The 18078-nt window shown below is 34.1% G+C and overlaps 6 protein-coding genes across 6 annotated transcripts; 1 reads left to right on the top strand and 5 right to left on the bottom strand.

Annotated features, from left to right (window-relative positions):
• Positions 1-63: 63 nt before the first annotated feature.
• Positions 64-549, top strand: BET5 (TRAPP subunit BET5; the record flags this gene model as incomplete). The annotated part of the gene is made up of 1 exon (XM_041552937.1): positions 64-549. One exon carries the CDS (start codon positions 64-66, stop codon positions 547-549), a length of 486 nt encoding a protein of 161 aa, XP_041408871.1.
• A 72-nt stretch (positions 550-621) lies between these two features.
• Positions 622-3540, bottom strand: WAR1 (War1p; the record flags this gene model as incomplete). Its single annotated transcript, XM_041552936.1, has 1 exon — positions 622-3540. One exon carries the CDS (start codon positions 3538-3540, stop codon positions 622-624), a length of 2919 nt encoding a protein of 972 aa, XP_041408870.1.
• A 776-nt stretch (positions 3541-4316) lies between these two features.
• Positions 4317-7655, bottom strand: HMG1 (hydroxymethylglutaryl-CoA reductase (NADPH) HMG1; the record flags this gene model as incomplete). Its single annotated transcript, XM_041552935.1, has 1 exon — positions 4317-7655. The coding sequence occupies one exon, from the start codon at positions 7653-7655 to the stop codon at positions 4317-4319; it is 3339 nt and encodes a 1112-aa protein (XP_041408869.1).
• Positions 7656-9157: 1502 nt separating this feature from the next.
• RPL6A (60S ribosomal protein eL6) lies at positions 9158-10219 on the bottom strand (the record flags this gene model as incomplete). Its single annotated transcript, XM_041552934.1, has 2 exons — positions 9158-9676; positions 10205-10219. 2 exons carry the CDS (start codon positions 10217-10219, stop codon positions 9158-9160), a joined length of 534 nt encoding a protein of 177 aa, XP_041408868.1.
• An 800-nt stretch (positions 10220-11019) lies between these two features.
• Positions 11020-15555, bottom strand: TCB3 (Tcb3p; the record flags this gene model as incomplete). The annotated part of the gene is made up of 1 exon (XM_041552933.1): positions 11020-15555. One exon carries the CDS (start codon positions 15553-15555, stop codon positions 11020-11022), a length of 4536 nt encoding a protein of 1511 aa, XP_041408867.1.
• A 710-nt stretch (positions 15556-16265) lies between these two features.
• On the bottom strand, positions 16266-17972 carry COG8 (Golgi transport complex subunit COG8; the record flags this gene model as incomplete). Its single annotated transcript, XM_041552932.1, has 1 exon — positions 16266-17972. The coding sequence occupies one exon, from the start codon at positions 17970-17972 to the stop codon at positions 16266-16268; it is 1707 nt and encodes a 568-aa protein (XP_041408866.1).
• Between the last annotated feature and the right edge of the window lie 106 nt (positions 17973-18078).

Genomic DNA, 18078 nt, shown 5'->3' with positions numbered 1-18078 from the left:
CCAAAGCTCATTATTATCGCGGGAAGCTTAAAGTTGCTCAACTAACTTTTTTTTGTTACCATCATGACGATATATTCTTTCTGGATCTTCGACAGACATTGTAATTGTATTTATGACCGGGAATGGACCCTATTAGCAAACCCCAAAAGTGGGACAACGAATTCAAAACAAAATGACGATGTATCAAAGTTATTGTATGGTATAATATTCTCTCTCAGATCTGTAACTGGTAAATTATCGACTGATGATACTGGGCGGACCAACGAAATAAGTTCAATATCCACCGGAAAGTTTAGAATTCATACATATTGTACAGCTACAGGACTCTGGTTTGTGTTACTAACCGATTTCAAACCATTTAACTATAATAAGGTACTTCAGCATATTTACAGTGATATATTTGTCAAATATATTACGAATAACTACTTATCCCCCTATGATTTCTCTGAAAATGAAAATGAAAAAAGAGGTCAAGGTACAAGGAAGATAACGAACAGACACTTTATGAATAACTTAGAATCATTTTTAGAACCAATGATTAGCAGCTGAATGTAGAAATTAAACCAATAATTGTTATTTCAGTTGTATTCTATATTTGTTTTCACTATATAAATTCCATATTTACATATCATCTATAAATAAATCAGTCCAAAATTCGTCATTTAATGCATTGAAACCCCAAGCTAGAGAGTTAACATCAGTCAAATATTCATTCAAATTATCACTGGTTATCGATACCGATGGTGAAGAAGTTCTCATTTCACTATTTATTGGTTTGGACATGTGGTTGAAGGACATCGCCGAAACGGATCGTTTAATGTCATTGGTATTACCTAGTGGCTCTATATTGGTGTTGGTATTGTTCGTATTACTTAGGTTTAGTAATGGTGTTGTATGCTCGTTGTTTAAAATTCCAATACTATTACTATTTGCTATGATGTTCATACTATTGGAATTTGAATCATTATTAAACTTTCCTGGGTTTCCAACGTTTTGATCAGTCTTATTGAAACTGGTACTTAAGTGTGCATTATTGAGACTATTTGACCTGGTATCCATTTTCATATTTCTCCTGGGATTATCGGGGGCACTATCATTGTTAGATAAATTACTATTTATATTTTTCAATCTTGGATTAATCCATGTATTATCTTGAGACCTGTTAAACAGCACTTGTGGATTTAATTGAATTGACTCATCCAATATACTAGACCCAGAACTCACTGGCTGTTTAAATGAGCCAGTTGTACTTTCAAATAAATCTATGACTTTGTTCGCATAAGTTTGGACAAATAAAATAACCACATACTGGAATTTATAAAGGAAATAGTTGTAAGGGTATTGTTGCGAACTTTTATTAAGTAATTCTCGAACGTCGTTCACCATTAAAACACAATTGTCCGTTAATTCTAACAAATGGTGGAAAATTGGAAATGCTACTACACTATATCTTAACCGTAATAATAAAACACCAACAGTATAAATTAATCTAGACATTAGGAATAATGGTATAGAAGCAATTAATGTTGGAGTTAATTGAGAAAATTCTTGTAAAGCGGAAATGCAACAGTTGTAACATTCAATAAAAGAACGAACTGCATTTACCTCGATGGACGTATAAATTTCACCAGATACAATACCTTTATGTTTCATTTCAGATAGTTTTTTTAAGTAATATTGGATTTCAAATTGATGGAAATAAGCCTCTACTGAATAGTAGAAAGTCAATAACCTTTTCCTATTTTTAGGCATGCTATCAAATAACTCACGTAATTCACCTCTATACTTGATTAATAGTTTTTCAACATATCTTTCCCTGATTTTAATATCATCTAAGTCGAAAAGATCTGTCATCTCATGCAGATAGACGTGAATCTTCTCTAATTGGTGATTTAAACGTGCAAATGACACGAGAACAATATCATCCTCAATGTCATAATTAGAATCTGGATAAGGGGTTGATTGATTCGAGAGATATTCATCTATCTGAACTTGTAGTCTGTCTGCTGCTAACTTAACTAGGTCACTCCATTTTAATTCTATTGTTTGTTTTAAGAAAATGGAAATGTTTAAAGATGTAATATAAACTAATAATATGATTCTTGGGCCGTTAGTATATAACTCTAAAGGTGATTTAAATTTGGATTCCCCATTCTTAGGTTCTACATCACTGAACATTGCAAATGCCCTATTTACAAACAGTGGGCCTAAATCTTTAGTTAAGCAACATCCAATATAATTGAACAAATGGTATCTTGTTTTATTAGACCACTCTAGAAAGTTATACCATGTGCATAATACAATATGTGCTTCTATTATCTCAATTGATTTATTATTCACTTTAAAAATTTGATTGGTTAATAGGTTGATAACAAAGCTGTCTAATTTCATTATCGTTTCCCTGGTAGTTTCATCTTCTTTCATTATAACCGAAACTGTAGACATAATAACCGAAAATAAAATTGGTTTTTCACTTCTTAATTCGTCAACGGTAATATCTGAAGGGATTTTAATAAATGCTAACTTACCTAATGTTGATATCTCTCCTTTGTATAATTTTAATCTGATATCTGCCTCATTCGTCGATAAAATACCAACAGCTATTGGATCTTTAATTGAAGGTAAAAACATTGTGGTTTGGACCACATCATTCCATTTCTCAGACCATGTTGTGAACTTTGTAGAAAGATCGATACCTTTTCCTTTTTGATTGACTAATAAAGACTGCAACTGTTTCTTGAAGGAGTGGTTCAAATGTATGGATGTTTGATTTATAGATTTCTTTCTAGGATGTGTGAAAGTTGGATTTCGCTCTTGTGCCAGAAATTTTGTTGGAGATGAGTTATTAGACATACTTGGAGAAATAGATGGAGAAGCTTGTGAGACAGGTGCTGCACCCTTCACCGGACCTGGCCATATGCCCGAAAGACTCTGGATTCCAGGAAGTATTGTAGGAGTTGATATTTGTTGATTGATAACATTGCTATTACTGCTATTCAGCAGATTATCTGATACATTTAGTTTATTTGAAGTAAAAGATTTGATATCTCTCTCAGAGGGGAGTGTATTCATGGTTATATCATTATTTACAATTTGGATATTATCATTTTCCTGGTATAGACTTGATATGGGTCTCTTTTGGGCTGGTGAAACTGGTGAAGAATAAGTATTATCAGATTGTTTATTAGATGATGATTTGGAAGGTAAGTTTTTCAGATTTGGATTATCATTATTTTTACTTTTACGTGGTTGTCTTTTTCTTGTTCTTTTTGATAGGTCGAAAGTACATATTTTCTTTTGTCTAAGACAACGTTGACATGGTTTCCTATAAATATCATCCAAGTCAGAAGGCCAGCATTTTTGTTTCAACGAATGACAACCAACACATGCAAAAGAACTTCGCTTCAATTTTCCATTTTCCATTGTTACTTCCAGCTTCATAGGTTGTTGGACTCTTGGATCATCAGGATTCGCACCTTCAATCCGGGCTCTGAGTAAGTCATTAGTTGATGGATATTGTGAGTCATCCATGATTCCCATATATTTTAATTTCTTACCAGGTTCTCTTAGTCGTCAGTAGTACTATATTCTCAACTCAATATACGTAGTTCGGCAAGTTCTCTTTTACCTCGAACGTTGATGTCTTTCTTGCTACTAGTGAAAAAACAAAATGACGAAATTAGTGCTGGAAATTTTTTCCTTTAATTTAGGTAGGAGAAATAATTCAATTTGGTTATATTAAGGTTTATTAGAATAGAAAAGACTAATATTTCATACAGTAATACAATAGCATATGCTTAATGGAAAATAATCGGTTGAGTCTACTTGTGTCTTTCGATCTTGAACCCTGTTGCTCAGTGGGACTGTAAGTTGCATTTTTCGTTACCATTTTTTAGTCACGGCGATGAAAAGTCGGCTCATATATACACATATTATATTTGAAAATATTAAGAGAGAAGGATTTGCCAATATGGGATCGCCCCGAGAGTCAACCCTATACCCAACTGTCGCGTAATGAAAGAAAGTGAACATAAAATAGGTCATTTGGCAAGCTGACTTATACAGGATAATATAATCAGTAAAAAGTACCATTTTTTTGTAAATTATTTGTTTATTATGAATATGTCTAAATGATATATGATTGCATGGGTTATGTAGATATATAGCATCTCTGTCCTTATTGCTTAATATGACTAGAGGATAATTTCAATATTATTGAATTGTGCATGATTGGGTAGCTCAGTTACAGTAACAATTTCTGAGTTGTGATAATATAAAGAAGTTTGTGTGTGGTTTATTTAGGGTTTCATAACTTTCTAGGATTTAATGCAAGTAACTGCTCCTTCTTTTAGGCGCTCGATATCGTTGACTGGTGTGGAGGCATTGCTTGCGACGTTTGTAACTGATGATGCAGTTTGATTAGTTAAGGTCGGAGTACTCTCAGGTTTCTTGGCACGATTATGAGTCATATGACTTTGGACAAGATGACCAGCAGCTAGAGCAGCACATAGAGATAATTCACCAGCCATGACAGCACATGCTATTATTTTGGCTAATTGTCTTGCATTCGAACCGGGACTAGTTGGATGAGGTCCACGGACACCTAGTAAATCTAGCATTGCACCTTGAGGTTCTAGCACTGTACCACCACCAATGGTACCTACTTCAATACAAGGCATAGAAACAGAAATCCTAAGATCACCATCAATTTCTCTCATTAATGTAATACAATTAGAACTTTCAACATTTTGAGCAGGATCTTGACCTAAGGCTAGATAAACCGCAGTTAATAAATTAGCAGCATGAGCATTAAACCCACCAACTGAACCAGCCATTGCAGAACCAATTAAATTCTTCGAAATGTTTAATTCAACTAGCGCGGCAACATCACTCTTTAACACGTTTCTAACAACATCACCAGGAATGGTGGCTTCTGCAACCACACTCTTACCACGGCCTTCGATCCAATTAATTGCAGCAGGCTTCTTATCTGTACAGTAATTACCAGAAACACTAACAACTTCCATATCTTCCCATCCTAGTTCCTCAACCATTTGTTTCAAGGAAAATTCGACACCTTTAGAAATCATATTCATACCCATAGCATCACCAGTTGTAGTTCTGAACCTAATGAAAAGCAAGTCACCGGCAAGGGCAGTTTGGATATGTTGTAATCTAGCAAATCTTGAAGTTGAATTGAAAGCTTTCTTGATCCTTTCTTGACCTTCAACGGAGTCTAACCAAATTTTACAAGCACCTGATCTAGCTAAAGAAGGGAAACGCACACATGGACCACGAGTCATACCATCCTTAGTTAAGACAGTGACCGCACCACCACCAGAGTTAATAGCTTTACAACCACGCATAGCAGATGCAACCAAACAGCCTTCTGTGGTTGCCATCGGAATATGGTATGGTACACCATCAATGACCAAAGGGCCTATAACACCAACCGGTAAAGGCATGTAACCGATAACATTTTCGCAACAAGCACCAAATACTCTATCGTAATCGTAATGTTTGTATGGTAGACGTTCAGTAGATAGAACTGGAGAATCAGCTAAGACAGCCAAAGCCTTTCTACGAACAAGAACAGCTCTTGTTGTATCACCTAATTTCTTTTCTAGTGCATAAAGCGGTAACTTATTGTTGATAACCAAAGTGGCAACATCTTTATTTTGTAAGTCTTTAATTTCACTTCCTGTTTTCAAAATTTCCTCGATCTCCTCAACAGTATGAGATGGTTTAGAATTCTCATCACTTTCAGAAGAAGTAGTTGATGATAACGATGATTGGGAAGGGTTACTTGTGATAGCAGATTTATTGGCAGATTTTGGTGGGGTTTGGGACTTATTCTTGTTATTTTTTTGTTTCTTAGTGATTTTATCATTCTTAGTATTTTTACTTGAAGAGGCACCAGCTAAGGATGGAACTTCTCTGATCTTTTTCAATAAAGAATCCTTCTTACGAACTAGATCATCAGCAGTGTAGTTAATGTGAATTCTTGCTGCATGTAGTAAGTATATATTGATCGAAGCACTAATTATTAGGGCAAAAAATACTAGCTTACTGATAAATCTATCACGAATGGCTTTGCTAACATAGCGTAAAAGGTCACAAATAAAATCTTCAATTTCGTGGATTTTCTTAGTTGGTTCATAATATTGCGTTGGGATTAATGAAATAAGGATTGGTCTCCTATCACTATTGTCAGAATTATTGATTAGTTTAATGAATTTCGGTAAGGTCTTTGGATGAGTGATGAAGGTATCGTTATCTGATGAGTAATTCATGATATAATCAACAAAATTTTGATAATTGGAGAAAGAACCTAAACCGAAGTTATAAATGTGGATGAATAAGAAACCACCTACTAAGATTAATTTACCGAAGGCTAGAGATGTTGGAGATAGTAACCAAATATTGTTGGTGGATTTGTTTTCTTTGGCATTAGAAATGGTTTCGGCAGTCATTGGGATAACACCATCTTCTTCCAAGGTTTGTTTAATAATAGTAGATCTATGGATGACCTTAATTTCCAATTTTAAAGAGATGATAGCAGAATAGAAAGTACAAGTTAAGAACACTTCGAATATTAAAATCATTACCGATAAGATACAGAAATTGCTTAAAATTGATAGGTTTTTAGCGTAGATGGAGCAACCTGTGAATGCAATCAAGCATAATAAATTATCTTGGATCAAGCGACCACCTTCTTCAAGCATTGCATCGTGGACAATTCTATCTGGAGTGATTTTCTTTGAAATACTAATCTTTTCTATTTTTTTCAAAGCATTAGTGGCCAGTTTGATTTGATTCTTGAAACCTAATATTACAATTAAAAATGGTAGACCTTCAACTAAACTCAGAATAGGAACTGTTCTATTTAAATAACATTGAGTAACATATAATGATAACACCAAAGAACAACCAGAGTTAACAATTGTTGAGATACCTAACCAGTAATTTGACTGTTCACTTTCTTGATTCAATTTAACAAACAGGTTAAATATAGTATAGACCATGGTTACATATGCCATAGAAATGATGATAATATCAAATGAATCGGCTTCATTAATATGATTAGTACCTAATTCGTAAAGATTAGTAACAATTCTTGCTAAATCAAACCAATTACTTCCTTGATGATTGATTTCCCTCCATTGAGTTAAGTGGGCAACACCTTTGTGATACTTGAATTGTTCATTAACAGCACCAGGGTTTTGATCAAGAACATATTTGGTATTATTATTATCATAGATTGTATTATTGAATGTTGGTAAAATTGGAGTAACAGCGTCCTTAGGGTCAAATCTTAGCTTATGTAAGAAGAAGTGGTTTGATTCAGGGAAATTTTCTTTTGCTTGAGTCAAAGATATTTGGGTCCATTCTTGAGCCCTTGGAGACTCTTTATAAAAATGGGTACAAGTTTGAAAGATATTTGAGAATTCATAGTCTGTTAGATCGGAAACTTGATTCTCCAATGTGGTAGTGAATTGGAATCCATTGAAATAATATTGGATCACTGAAAGGTATGCAACTGTAGTTACAAATAAAACAGATAATATGACATGTATTGGATGTTTTGCAGAAAATTGTGCAGTAACAGCAAAAGGTTTTGCCATACGATTGAAACCTTTAAATATTAACGGCATATTTGTCTATTTATATATATATATTTTTTTGTATGGTAATGTGATTAACAATTACGAGAATATGATAAATAAAATGACTAAAGGATGAGAGTATTCAAAAATGCGTTTTTATGAGAATGCAATTATAGCTATTTTATCTTTTGTTATTTTTTTTGCTTTTAAATAAGGACTGGTTCTTTATATTACACAACTAGTGTTAAAGAATAACAAATTCTACTTGGAGAAGAAATAACAATATATGGATTTTATGCTAGTGAAGTGTTCCAATTCCTAACAATCTCAGTTAATGTGATGATCAATTCGATAACGTTAATAAATATAAATATATATATATATTATTATTATTATTATTATTTTTGTCCAACGATCTCTATTCAATTTGGAAGCCAGTATAAAATAATGCTTATCTCTCTGTATAAATAAATTTCAATTTAACAATAGATTAAAGTTTATTCTCTGTTTTTTCAATCAATTATCCAAAAGGTAAGTTATATATATATATATATATATATATTTGTGTGAGTGAAATGATTTCCTATGATTGTTCTTGTTACTCTTGCAATGAAATCATTTTGCCCCCCCTCCCACTCTTCTTCTTGTTCTTCTTCCCTCTTTTGGTCCGTTAACTTCGAATATGCTTTTCCTCAACGTTGCTTCATGTAGTATAATTTCAATGATCATTTAGACGCCAAACCCGGCAAGTCCTTTTCTGCTTTTCTCTTCTCGTTTGTTAGGACTGGGGGAGGCATCCGCTGCTGGATTTTACAATAAGTGCAGCAGAGAACGGATTTGGGAATCCGATATTTGCAAATTAAACGAGTCAGTTAGTCGAAATATACACGCACGTATACATACATCTATACATACATACATCGCATTAATTGCACAGTGATGTGCTGGATGAAATTAATTATACGAGATCGCTGACCACGAAAACTCTGAACTAAGACTAGAGGAGGAAAATGAAGACAATGGATGGCACCAGAGACTGCTTCACACAATATATCAATTGAGAAAAGCAGGACACAGATTATATAATAGGAAGAACCATCCTCTTACGATCGTAGGTCATTTCAAACCGTTAGTATATGTAATAGGTAATTGGTACCGATAAATGAAGGTTACTTACTGATCAGCATTTTAATTGTGTTGATAATAGTGATGATGACGATGTTACCGGTTAACATTGAGATTAAATTAAGTAAGCTAATTTATTTTTTACAACAGTAGTATTATTAAGTTTGTTTTACTTTTCTTGGCAATACTATCAAAGTAGTTCGATATTTTTTTAATAAACTTCAATGTAATATAGTAAATTGAAACTGATAATTTCAAGAATTTCTCTACATTACAAAATTATGTAAAGTAGAACTTTGTAACACACTCATAATATGTAGATTTACCAATATTTGATTTATTATTAATGTTATTTAATAGTTATAAAAAAGGTTGATTTGAAAAATAATATATAGATTAGTCAAAAGTTACTTTCATTATAATATTTAGAACTTTAGCAAATGTGGCTTGTCACCGTTCTTCAAGGAGAAAGAAGTGGCTAGGTATTGCTTTAGCAAAGAGGTCTTCTTGATTTCAGCTAATAGAGCCTTGTCAACAACCTTTTGGTCTTCAACTCTTTCGGCCTTGATTTCCTTAGAAGTGTTTTCTGGGAACATTTGAGCTTCCTTCTTTTCCTTCTTGGTTAGCTTAGCATCTCTGGCAAAGTATTCAACGTTGAACTTTTCAACGTTGACAGAGTCGACAGCAACCTTGGTAGAAGTAGCAATGACATAACGAGCATTGACTCTTCTCAATGGAACACCGTTGACCTTGAATGGACCGGAGACCAATAGGGTGTTGTCTTCTAGGTGCTTTAGGTAGACAGCTCTCTTACCTCTGAAACGACCAGCTAGTAAGATAACGACAGTACCTGGAACTAGAGAAGCACGTAGCTTTTGTGGACGAATAGCCTTTCTGGTCTTCTTTTGAGCAGAGACGTCTTCGGATGGGAACCACTTTGGAGCCTATTTAAAAAAAATAAGTGATATGTTTTCTTGAAATTTCAAAAGAAACAATCAGGAATATGTTAGTAAAAAAATTCGTGTCTTATTATATCAGAAGTGATAATGCAGATTATTTTAGATTATTATTATTATCTTATGGTAATGAATATAAAGAAAAAAATTTCTTTCTCTATGTAATTAAGTTTTCAAATAGAATTTCGATATCGTATCAGCTGGGTCCAGTATTCACCTTTATCCTTGTAAACCGTAAAAGGACATTGGGTATTTCCTTTGTACTTAAATGGTAATATTATTTTGTTCCCTGTTTGGATTTTAACTTAATCTCACGTTTGGTATCTTTTCTGTGTATAAATTGCTATAGTTCCTTATGTGAATCACCTTTCGAAACACCAATACTTGTACTTATTCATGCATTTATATTAATTCTTCAATGTAACATAATCTCCAATTATTCATGCTAATATCGTATAATTTAATCAAAATTACTTCATTTCTTCTGTTTATTTCTTGTTCTAATTAATCACATACTTGTTCGGCAGCCATTTTTGTTATTATTATACGGTTTTCTTACACTATTGTAACAGAACTTAAAAACTGAAAAAGTATACTGTTTTTTAAATAGTATTACTCTTAAATTACGATTTCCTTAATAAGAGTATACAATATTACTACTAGTTAGTGATGAGAGAGGTCACGGTCAGTAGAAGGTAACATTTCTCCAGCTATCTCATATCAAAGGACAATTGTTGGTGTGTTTCCCAGCCTACATTTCTTCCCCCAAACAGAGATAGTGAAACTGAGCTGGACAAGAGAAATGTCGCTGTTAGCTGGGTGTCCACGGTTCTGTTATTACAACTACTATTGGGCATTACTGGGAATGTATAGTTGCGTAGGCTCGATGTTTGAGAGAAATGGAAAAATTCCTTTCTTCCCCCATCCTAGTAATTCCTACCTATGCCGGGGTTTTCCCAGGCTAAGCATCCATCTTGAAATGAAATTGAAGATATATTTGAAAAGATAGGCGAGCATTAACCCTAAGTTTTTTTTAATTTTTTTGATAGAAAAAATATAGTTAAATGTAAATTATTTTTTAAATTGAATAATATTTAATGTCTGGGTGTTTAGTCGTCCAAGCGCAAAGTAAGAAAAGTCCGAAAGGGGAAAAAAGATATCCCACTTCATATATCAGGGAAAAACTTGAATCATAATGTTGATTAATAGTAAATGAATAATCATTACTTTAAAAAATGTTTTTATTAACTATATAATATTGTGGATATTTAAAACAAAAGTAGAAAGTTTATTAATTCTCCTTAGCATACTTGCCAGTCTGAAGAATGAGATCAAGCGTATTCTTGAGGAACTTCTGGTAGAGGTGGAGTTGTGTTAGTAGCAGTTTGGCCATAATTTATTTGAACAACTATTTGACCTGAACCAATCTTAACTGCTAAATTCTCCCCAGCTTGAACTTTTGGATCACTCAGTAGAACTTGGGCTACACCTGCATCCTTATCTTTACCTAACAAATGGCGAGATATGGCTGTTAACACAATATTTGCCTCTGGCGATGCCTTAAACTTACATGATTCGCCAAATTGAGCTAAACCATTTTCGTTTACCTTTTGATTTCTAGTCTTATATAAACTCTTCATTCTACCACTTTGAGTTAACGATACTTTGATTTGGACGTGTTTTGCAACATTTTCAGCCGAGATGATCTTGATAGTACCTTCGTATGTACCATTCGGAGCTAATGTTCTGGCAAAACTACTTGCTCTGGACTTTCTCATAGCGGAAATAGCAGTAGGTGTTCCACCGTTGCTGGTAGCTGATACTGAAGTTATAGGGGTTTCCTTAATAGAGCGATTACCTGTTTCTGGACCTGATGGAGTTGATGGGGTGTTCGACTGTACAGTCGCATAACCAACATTTGGAGTATCATCGTATTCTAGTGAAGTTCTTGCCTTCGAAGAAGATCCCGTAAATCTCTCAGAGGTAGCTTTTGTACCTCCAATTGTGGCGCCACCAAATGATTTTAGTAAACTCCCACCCTTCTTGATACCACCAGCACCGACACCAGCAATACCTACGGCTGCACCAGCCATGGTTGAAGCAGCATTCATACCAGCGCCACCAACCGTACCGATAGCCTTAAATGGAGTACTTGTCAAATTCTTTTCAATAATATCCATTGTTGGTTTGGTATATTGTGGAGTAAACGTGCCTTCTAACTTGATTGACCCCTGTGTATTTAGTGGGCAGTTCCAAGAATAATTCTGATTTGGTTTTATAGATTTTAGGTCAAATACGGCCATACCTAACTCATCATTATCACCAGTACGATCCCAATCCATTACATTAAACAATAACTCATCTCTACTTAAGGATGGGATACGTATAGAAGTTCTTTCGTTCCAGACAGGATCCAAGGACTTTTTGATAATCTTAGATTTGTAAACCTTTTGACGGTTAACAAAAATGGTTACAAATGGATCAGATTTCCCGTTCCTATCGGCAGATAACAGACCAGTACCGGATATAATATTCAAGTTCAATAACCCAGTATCCGCAATGGTCTCAGAGATAGGCAAAACATCCACTGTGGGATAAAATGCGCATTGTACAGAAAACACAGATCCATTGAAATTTATTTTTGTTGGTTCGTTATAGCCACCCTTTAGAACCTTCATTGTATCTACGTACAATTCTGAAATAACATCATCTTGGTCCTTGGCGACTTGTTTCTTAGAGACTCTGAACAGTAATTTACTATACTTCAAATCACGAACAAATATATAACCAACATCACTGGCCATTCTGCTGCCTCTGAATTTGGCTGAAATAAATGATGGGAAGGTCACATCATCAATATGAATGTTCAAGTAACTTGATGGCCTAGACAATGAACCTTTTACTACTTGGAGAACCAGAATTCCAGAATTCATGGATACTAATTCCTCGAATGATAACTTCTGTTTTCTATTGATTTTCTTTTCATCGTCTTCGAATGGGTTTGCAATCGTTGCTACTTCCCAATCATCTGGGTTCTTGTCCATTTCCACCTTGTTATTTACTTGAGTGGTCTCAAATTTAGCTTTCCTTTCCTTTAAGTCTGCTTCTAGCTTTTTTACATCTTCGAGTTCAGTTGGAGAGTAAACAGATTGAGTTGGAACAAATGAGAACTCTAGTTCCAAAGTGTTAGGAGTTGCATTCTTATTCTTGTCATTCAGATTTGTAACCATCATCTTACCTGCAAGATTCTTCTTTGTAATATATGTTTTAGTTGATTTGTCTAATTCAACAATATCAGAAACTGCGAAATTAACTTGACCAATAAATCTATCTGAACCTACAGATTGGTAGTCAAATAGACTTATCCCCAAAGATTGTTGAGATGATGATACTGGGATATAAACCAATTGATCGAACTTCGGATCCATACAATCAGAAAAGTGCTTAGATTTAAATTTTGGATGTCTGTTTAATGTGACCATGAAGTAAGGGTCAATATCACCCATACCCTTCAGTGATCCTTTGACTAGAGCTTGGCCAACATTCAATCTAATACAGCCGATTGGGTCCTTGACCATACTTTTACTCACCACCATATCAGAAATTTCAACTGGTTTCCATTCTGCATCAATGTATATTTTACCGAAAGGATTACCACGTAAGAAATCACTGCCACCCTTCAAAGTATTCAAGCCATCTTCAATGTTAGATGAATATTGACATAAGAGAACTTCGTTTTTACCACGATTATCAAAGACTTTCAAAGTCATGGTAGAGTTCATTTTAGAGCCTACCAATACTTCAAATGTCTCATTCCAGGAAGGTTCATTAATACGTTTCAAGGTTCTAAAGCTCTTAACTAATTTGTCATTGATGTACAACTTAGCGGAAGGACTCAAATTACTAGTGAAACCGGTTGTTGAGCTAATTTCTGTAATCTTTTGTAGAGTAATCTTTGCAATACCAGAGTCTATAGCATTACTTTCTTGATCTTCAACATCAGAGAAACCAAGAGTTTCTTCGTCGGCTTCTTGTTTTTCAGCCTTCTTCTGACCCTTGATGACCGGATACCAATTCAAGGAATAATTCAGTATACCTCTTGATTTGGACCCAATTAATAGTTCAGAAGATTGATTTTCGATAGAAGGTGTTTGAAATAGCTCATTCAAATCTATGTCAACTGAACCGATCAATGAATCCTTTCTAACATCATTGAAGTCAACGCAAGTCAAGGATAATTTTTGATTTAGGGTGTTAACTAAAATGTATTTAGTTTCATGCCATGTTGGGTTCCTAATATCAGACTTGATGGCAGTACGAATTTCGGCTTCTTCACCAGGTAAAGTCTTTTCAGTCTTTAATACAATATATGGATCCACTGTATTTGTAATGAAATCAGAACTCTTTAATTCAGAAGCCGAGGCTATATTCACAGCAACTACACCAATAGCATCATTAGCTTGTGCAGCCATGATTTCTTCGACGTTGATATCCAAGTGGTTAGGAGCATATAGCATTGGAGCGACATTAGAATCAATCAAGGATTTAACAAAAGTCTTTAAACCTGGCAAGAAAGACATGACATCTAAACCTAGAGTATCACCACCAATAGGTTTCAAAGCAAAATCAATCATTGGTGGTTCTAAGAATTGAACAGAGACAATCTTAATATTAGGGAAAATCTTACCGAATTCTAACTTAATGTTCATTCTACCTGCGCAATTAATATTTTCAACCAAGATAGGCATCGATTTTGAAATTACACCCTTACCGATAGAAACACCTAAAGCAATCTTGGGGTTGATCTTTTCTTTGGCTTCGATAGGAGTCATATCAGATACATCATTAGGTGTAAATGCGAAGGACCAATCCATTTCGACAATATTCTTCCCACTCTTAGTGTAGGTTTTGATTCCTCTAATGGCTGGAGCTTTTGAACCAAGGGTAAATTCGTCTAAAGAAATGGCGTCAATACCATAACCTGGAGCAGCATCGACCAATTGAGGGTTGACAATATCTTTAACTTGTTGAGATAGAACAGGCATATAAATAACCCAGAACTTCGATAAGAATGAATTTAACCATAGAGTAGTTTCAATTTTATCTGACAGGGTTTCTTCCACAGTAACTCTTTTCAAGTCATCTCTTACATTCCTATTAAAACGGCGATATTCTGTATTGTATACAGAAGATGTACCTAAGAACACAAGTCCCAAGGACCACCAAGAAAATCCACAGTACGCCAGTAACCATGCAAAGAAACAAGTACCGATTACAGTAGCCATGTTATAATACCAATCATTATAGAATGATTCGATCATATAAGCTTTAATTTCATTGGAATCCACTGTATTTGGAACACCTTTACCAGAAGAATGGAATTCACCGATTGTTCTCCAAGGGTACAAAGTTTCAGCGTTCTCTTCCAGGATAGAAGATTTCATGGCTTCCTTTTCATTAGAAGAAATAGTATCAAGGACGCCTGGTCCAGTAATTGAAGTGTCTGTTAAATTTGGATCTCTTGATGGTACATGTTTCATCTCCTTAGGGTGCAATTTTTCCAAAGGCACGGATCCAATTGTACCTTGTGGATTAGGGACAGGTAATTTACCTGTATTATGAACAGCAGAAGCAACTAATATTTCATCACCATCAGAAGTGGTAGTAGTAGTATTATCACCATTTTTCCTACGTTTTGAAATACTGCGACGGATCGAATGTTTTTGAGAGCCTGTTGAGTAAGTCTTATCTAATTTGTTTTTTCCATTATTAATTGTCTCAGTAGCGACAGCACTAGCCACAGGGGTAACGACATTAGTTACAACCTTATCCTGAGGCTCTACTCCTGATGTAGCCTTCTCAGACATCTTACTCTAGTAATATATAATTGTATGTATGTCTTTGACAGGGTTTTCCTAATAAGATAATAGTATATTAACAAATGATGAGTACAATTGTAGATGTTAACTGTTTCTAAGTTTTTGCAGAGGAGGAAAATATATAAAAAATAGTTGCAGGTCAATTGAACTAAAAAGAAAAATTATTTCATATAATTAGTTAGTAATAAACTTATATAAGGATGTCAAAAAATATAAGGGTTACCTTCTGAAAATAAATATATATATGTATAATTTGTTGTAAATTCCTCCTCCCTTGTATTACAATTATGTTATATATATATCTAGCTTGATTATTGTTATTCCGACCGAAATTCTTTCCTTCCCTTTTTTCCTTTATAGCTCCCCTTGTTTCTCAACGCATTTATTAAGGAATGGCATATAAAAATATTGCATTGTATAATAATAATAAATGTATATATGGCAGAAACACATTCACATATATACAATAGTGGAAGTATGAAACGCACTGCTATCGTTGGAAGGTAGGGGCGGGCAGCGGACAAAGGTAAAGGAAAATAGAGAGTAGCTCTATAAAGTTTTTACTGAGGTATAAGGATGGAGATATAAAACTGAAATAGTAGGTGGAATCTTGTATACACATTCGTAAGTATACTAATTCCTCTCTTATAATGTAAGAATAGTTTAGCTGGCAGATTGTCTAGTGTTTATGTTTTATATTATGCAAAGGAATATTTGGATGCAAGTTCGGTTCTCTTTACTATGGCAGATTGTAATTGATCATTTGTAAACAGTTTGGTCTCTGCGATCTTATTTAAGAATAATCGATGATAATTGACATTCAGATCATTGAGTCTGAATGAACAATAAACTAATTGCAAACAAACAGAGTTATTAATAATATTCTTATTATATTCATGGAAATTAACCAATTCTTTAAGTAAAACACTAATGCAATCACTAACGAATTTTAACATTAATGGGTTCGTTGGAATTGATTTGTTCCTATCATTGGTTGGGTTAACCTCAGTAGTCTCCAAGTTTATATTCTTAGTTGGAGGATCTCTGTCATTTTTTTTAGTCTCTTGTTCTAGAGAAGGGTTGTTGATGTCATTTTTAGACTTGATCTCAGATGGAGTCTTTTCATCATCATCACTCTTTGTAGTTTCTGTCTCTCTGTCATGAGCCTCTTCTCCAATAGTTTCTATTCCAGTTTGCTGCGTTTGTCCATTCATTCCTTCAGCTTCTTTATTTTCTTCATTTTCTGGTTCTTTATTTTTGTCTTTAGAGTCTTTCTCATCATTCTTTGAATCATCCTGGTTCTCAGTAGGTCTGATTCTTAAAGGAATATGTATATCAGTCGTAGAAACATCGAATGCCTTGTCATAGACAGTAAGTGACATATAAATATGCTCCCTAACAACTTCTATCTGTCTCTTTACAGAAATCTCTAACATTGAGTCATTCTTATTACCAATATCAAAGGAATACGATTCTATTTCATTTGTAATAAATTTTAATCTCATCGATAAATACACAATTAATAATGATGTTTGATTATTATTTTCACTGAATGGTGGGATAGCAACTAAATATTGCAGGATTTTTTTAATGGATGTCATTGTAAGGTTTGTACATAATAGTTTTACTAACCCTGTTAACATGGTCGTACCTACTGCATTTTGAACACTATCACTAATGTCTCGTATTATACTTGAATCTGGGAACTTATTCTTTAATGACATTGTATGTGTATATAACATGATTGCTTCCTGATAATGACCAGTCTTGATACATGTTTGTGATAAAGAAGGTAATTCCATGAGATCGGTTATACTTGTCAAGTTCTCAAACAACATTGTTAAATTAGCGTTGGAATTTGACTTGGCATTATCATTTTTATCGATTACACGTTGTCTCAGAGCCCTTAGTGCCCTATGGAATTCATCATCTTCTATTTTTTTTGTATTATTAGTATTGGTAGAGGAGTTAATATCGTTAGATGATTCTTGTAAGAATTCTTCCAATAGGGAATGTCTCTTATCATCATGTTCTTCATTAGACAATTCTTCATTACTTTCGACTTGAGGTTCTGAGCTTGAGTTCAACTCCCATAATTGTTCTAGTTCGTTACTAATTTCTTCTAATGTCATTGTCTCCTTTGATTTATTCATTATAGTGTCGATTACATAACTCTTATTTTCAATTAACAATGAACGAACTTGTCTTTCCAATGTCGCCATATGGGCATCTAATTCAGCAATATCTTCTACAATACTTCCACTCTCTGCTCTAGAGGAGAAATAGTTCATATAGTCCTTCTTATCCGATTGTAAAATCTCCTCCAACGTTTTTATACAATAAGCTTGCTGTTCGTTGGTTTTGATATCGCCCGCAGGTAACAATTCTTGTAATATGATGTCCATATCTACGTATGAGTTGTTATTTTTGATTTTAGAATTTGAAACCTTATAGTCAAGTATGGGAGGAAACGATCGGTCTTGATCAATGTATTTAACTTGTTTATGTATG

This window comes from Maudiozyma barnettii (genome assembly GCF_903064755.1).
Source record: "Maudiozyma barnettii strain CLIB 1767 genome assembly, contig: KABA2_13, whole genome shotgun sequence".
Taxonomy (NCBI): domain Eukaryota; kingdom Fungi; phylum Ascomycota; class Saccharomycetes; order Saccharomycetales; family Saccharomycetaceae; genus Maudiozyma; species Maudiozyma barnettii.
This window is presented reverse-complemented; position numbering and strand designations above follow the sequence as displayed.